Source organism: Buceros rhinoceros, unplaced genomic scaffold (genome assembly GCF_000710305.1).
Source record: "Buceros rhinoceros silvestris isolate BGI_N320 unplaced genomic scaffold, ASM71030v1 scaffold10759, whole genome shotgun sequence".
Lineage (NCBI taxonomy): Eukaryota > Metazoa > Chordata > Aves > Bucerotiformes > Bucerotidae > Buceros > Buceros rhinoceros.
The window spans coordinates 37,363-42,728 of NW_010429763.1; the positions used below are offsets into that span (position 1 = coordinate 37,363).

The 5,366-nt window shown below is 39.7% G+C and overlaps 1 protein-coding gene across 1 annotated transcript; it reads left to right on the top strand.

Moving 5' to 3' along the window:
- The first annotated feature begins 4,185 nt into the window (after positions 1-4,185).
- Positions 4,186-4,899, top strand: FGFBP1 (fibroblast growth factor binding protein 1). The gene has a single exon (XM_010142778.1). The coding sequence runs from the start codon at positions 4,186-4,188 to the stop codon at positions 4,897-4,899; it is 714 nt and encodes a 237-aa protein (XP_010141080.1).
- The last annotated feature ends 467 nt before the right edge of the window (positions 4,900-5,366 follow it).

The window sequence follows — 5,366 nt, forward strand, 5'->3', positions numbered from 1 at the left end:
CAGGAATACATCTGGATTAAGATTTTCAGTAAAAAAATTGGGATTTGGGCATCTGTGTTTGTAATTCTCAGTGATTACTTTTATTTGCTAGTGTTGCCAAATGTTTTCTGTGCCTTTCTATTTTGATAACCAAACAGCTCCTCATAAATTTGGTCTGGCCAAATTAGCTGTTCAGTATTGCCATATGTCGCAAGCATCAAATTGTCTTTTGATTACTAGTTTGCACTGTTCGTTCTGCAGCAACACTCTGCCTGCAGTTTACGAGCAAACAGCATTTCAGCTCAGCAAAGGGCAAGACTAAGGTATATCACATTTTTTGTTGACAATTAGGTGCTAATTAAGCACCTAAGAAGTGGAGGTCCTACCTTAATTTTGTGTACTTTCTTTTCAAGATAAAAGCTGAAAAAACCAAATGTTCTGATTACCTGATGGGGCAGCTCCCAGCAGGATTATTGAGGTACAGTATGAATATGCACTCTACGCCCAGGTAAGTAAAAGGCGTCCATACACCGTCAGTTCATGTCTGGTTAAAACAAATCAAAAGGATATTCTGGGGGCATAGCAATATCACTGCAGGATATCCCAGCCAATCATCTCCATAGACTGAGACTATTACGCACCTGAATAAGTAAATCTTGGTTTACTGGGATTTTGAAATCATCTAGAGCAGGTTAGGCAAGGATCATCTCGAAGATAAAATTGCTCTCATCAGCAAACACTTGACTGCAGAATTCTCTACAGAAGTTTCTGCATGCTACAAACAAGAAGAGCTAATGTGTGTCCAGTCTGCCACGACCTCAGGGAGGGAATATCCAAACAGTAGAAAGGCAAATCTTTTCTTGCACAGCCTTTTCTTTCCCCATCTGCCCCATTTTTATGAAATAGGAACACCACGCTGGCAATGGAGCAGCTGAACCAAGGCTGACATTGAAATCTGCTTTGCTAGGACAGGAACGCAGAGTCCATTACTGTAAACCTTCTGCTCGGTCCTGTTGCCCATGGTTCCTTACATACCTTGTAATCTTCCTTTCTTCCCCATTTGTAAACATTGTTCAGCCACAGTAGGGAGGTGGTTTGGTGAGGGTTTGGGGGTTTTTTTTGCTAATGTGCCTGAACCAACCTCCTAATCTGTCACACAAAAAATCAATTTATAGTATGCTTACACAAGGCAATGGGGCATGATAAAGCCTCGCCTGAAATAGTGCCCACACCTGAGGTAGAGTATCCACTTTGGCTTGATGCTGTCCCCAGAGTAATTATCCCTGATGAGAGGCTCCTTAGCTAGGGAACATGGCCACTCTAATGCAGCTGCCCAATTTTGAGGATCTCTACTAAATACTCCAGCTGATACTGAGCATAATATGTGGTGTTAGTTCAGGATTGCTGAGCAAGATAGTCTCTCCCTTCCTATCTCTTACATTATCCTCCTTTTCTCATTCCATCCAACCTGACACATTGTTCAACATTTTCTGATCCTTGAGTCATACCTAACCCCTTCAAAGCTCTTGCCAGTGCTAACCACAAATCTTTCACATTTAGTGGATTGTTGTGAATAGTTTCGTACTAGCGAATGCTAATCAAAGGTGCACAAGCGGATCTGATGGCTGAACTCAATCAGAAAGCATCAAAGGTAGCTGAACATGCATAGATTAGGAGATAGACCTAGTGCACAGACCAGACCCTTAGTATGTCACATAGATTAATCCCATTGCCCACATTTCTGTCCTGCATTCATGCAGAATTACACTTTTTCTTTTTTGGCTTCTGATTTTTTTTACCCAAAATTAACAGTCTCCTCATCACCAAACCAGTCCAGACAATGCCTTGTCTATAGCTTTGTCTCTGTCTCATTCCATTTATATTCAATGGGAAAGAGCATATATATATATATATATATCTTACACCAATTTCTATGTTTATCTCTTCTTGCATCTTTTATTCTTCTAAGTATTTCCCAAGCAGATATAACAAATTCCCACTTTTCTCCAGCAAAACCTCCTGAAGCAACTGAGCTACAAAGGCGTTAGCTCCTCTATCCATTCTTTAAGGGACACCCATTCCCAACCCTGAATGCATTTTTGTGTTTGTCTAATGCTTGTTCTTTCACTGTCATCATCTTTTCTCAGGTTAACATGCATTGGATGAGGTCCCATAATGAAATCTCATGATGTAACCCACTGCTTTGCATACACAAAAGCTGGCAGAGAGGGAGAAGCATAGGTCAATGCTGTGCAGCTGATGCCAGCTCTGAGGCCCTATACAGTCACTAATTCTGAGGGAACTTAAATTTGTTTCTGACCTTTATGCTTATGACCATCTCACCATAATGAATGCTGTCCTTAATGCAGAATAATCTCTTATTTTGATTTTTAAATGTTCTCCAAAACTTTTTTGTTACAGAAGGTAACAAAAAGTAACTTTGAAATGCTTTGTGGAATTCACAAAGAATTACTGAACACTAATACCCAAATTCTGCTAACCACAAAGGTAGTGCAACTTGAGGACGTTGCAGGATGCATCCCTTAATGGATGGGAAAAGCTCTTTTAGAGAAGCTCATGATCTGATAAAGTTCTTATCATTGCTCATGAAGAAGGAAGGACTTGGCTAAAGTAACAGCTAATATACTCAAACCCTTGTTACCCCACCATAGCTGGGAGTTTTGGTTTTGTTGGTTTGGTTTTTTTTTTTGTCTCCTAAGAATGAGAACTGGCACTTTTCCAAGGAGGTGTGTCAGAGGTGAATGAGTATGCCACTGAAGTATCCTATGGTGTTGTAATAGTCTTGCCAGAGACCTGAAGGTGTGTCTCTGCCTTTATATATGCCACGCTGCTTTTACAACTAGCTCTGATCCTTTTGAAAGAGACAAGCTGCATCAGGAGTTGCGTTTGGGTATCCCAAGCCCCGTACAAGGTATGTCTTCTAGTTATCTTACTTTTGCACTCTTCTACTTGCAATGGAAGGTTACTGTCACATCATTATTCATTTTAATGTTCTTAGTTGCTGTATTGGCAACAGAACTGTAAATACTGCGCGTTGTTCTCTAAAGAGGGGTTTATGGAGTGAAAATCTTTCTGTATAGTATCAGGCATGAAGAAAGCAAAGTAAGACCTATGCAAAAATAGGACCCACTCACCTCTGCTGCTACCTACGTATTCTGGATTCTAAATTTATGTAACTAAAGACATTTATAGACAGCTGAGTGTTGGAAAAGGTTCCTTATTAGCATGCCTATACATGAATTTCTGCGTTCTAACACAGAAACCTGGTTACAGAATCAGCTGAAAAATACATTTAGGGATTTAATCAACTAATCCTGATCCTGAGAGCTGCTTCATTAAGAGAAACACCTACAGAAATAAATGTGTCCTGTACAGATGCAGGGATCAACTTGGTAATGATTTGCTAACTAGCTGCATTTCAGAACTGAAGTTGCATATTTATCCCTTGAATCTGGTAGCTTTAGACAGAGCCCAGTACACTGAAGGTGTCTTCAAAAGCAAAAACATAGGTCTGTTTGTTTAGCAGTCAAGGCAGCAAAGAATGAATCAATAGCTCATTTTAACTTATTTTTACTATCACTTTTTTTCCACAGAAAACTGAAATACTGGCATAACCAGTGAATTAAAAATGTTTTCAGGATGCCTAAGAAATAATAACTTAAACCAAATGGTTTCCTATCTGTCTGGGATATTTTTGAAGACTAGCCAGAGGTTAGAGTCAAAATCACTTCTGTGCCATTAACAAAATGGAAGATCATGGAGAAAGCAACTGCTTTATATGTTACAACTTTAAATATCCATCTGAGGTGAACAAATCCCAGGTTTAAATTCTCTCTCTGACTGCAGAAGAGATTTTAGTTAAGGTACCTCAGTCACTGGGCAGTAGCATGTCCTGGGTGACTTTCTTCAGTTCCTCATTACATAGATAATTAAGCAATTGGATCAGAAGGACTTACTCCGTAGCCATCTACAGTTCTCAGGGATAATATGTGATAGTTCTAGAACCCAGGCATGATTCCCACACAGGACAGAGGGTTTTGCCAGTAACATTATTTTAATAGATATCAAAGAGCAGTGCAATACCATGTCTGAAATACCACAGCTGTCAAATGGAGTCCAGCATTATGTGAAAATATTTTTATATTTTTGTTTATTTGAAGGCAGATAACAAGCAAAACAGAGATCATGAGGATCAAAAGCTTTGGACTTCTTTGTGTGTGGATTCTGGTCTCTCAGATGCTGTTAGCCAACTGTGAAAGACACAGGGAAAGAAAAAAGGGAAGACAAGGCTTAGAAGACAGTGGAAAAAGACAAACTGAACCTAACCAAGAAAATGAAAAAGAGCAGAAGACAAAAGGAGGAAAATTATCTCCTAAAGGAAAGTTTAAAACCAAAGAAAATGCTGAGTGCACTTGGGCAGTGACCAACATGAATGCTGCTACTGTGCACGTAGAGTGCAAGCACGGTGACAGCGAGTTCTGGTGCGAATTCTCTGGAGACCCTTTCACTTGTGCACAGTATGCAGTGAACCAGAAATCCTTCTGGAAACAAGTCTCCCGATCCCTAAAGAAGCAGAAGCAGATCTGTCAAGACCCCAAAAGTGTCCTAAAATCTAAAGCATGCAGGAAAGGCCCACGAAGCGCTCATCTCAAGTTGACCCACTCAAGCCTACTGACATCAGTGGGTCCCACAGAAGGGAACACAGTTCAGCATGCGAAAGAAGTTGTTCAGACTACAGCAGCCTCTGTGACTGAAAAAAAGCCAGAGCACAGTCCTGAAGACTGTGTTGAAGACATAGATTATATTGATCAGAAAAAGGTGGCTGAGGAGTACTGTCCAGAAAGCTTGCTTTCCTTCTGCAACTTTTTTATCACAATGGTCCAAGACAAAAAATGCTGAGGAAGCTTTTCTGAAGCTGTATCATGAAAATCCAGTCTCATCTAAGTTACTGCAGAGTTTATTCTCATGTTATATAGTGTATATAAGAAAAAAAGGGAATATATTTTTCTGATTTTGTATATACACAACAGACTACACTTGACACAGTTGAAGATGATGTAGATGATATCATCACGTAGATTGTTACGCAGGTAACAATCTGGTGTTACCAGTGGATGTTACATACTCTGCACAGAAGTACATGGTAGTCTCTCCGCCCCTCTGAGCTGTGCTAACCTAAATGATGACTGCAGTGCTATGCACTTCTTGGTTATGTACAATATTTCTGAACTAAAATTAAGATAAATAAAATTCAAAATATATTCAAAATATTCTCTCTGTGTGTTTAGATTTCTCTGTAAGTGCTAAATCTTTGACAAAGATTGATCTTTCACAGGATCTAGGCCAAGTGTTGCTTATAGAAGAGT

Excerpts from the sequence above, each read along its gene's own strand:
- FGFBP1 (XM_010142778.1), top strand. The coding sequence starts at position 4,186 with ATGAGGATCAAAAGCTTTGGACTTCTTTGTGTGTGGATTCTGGTCTCT.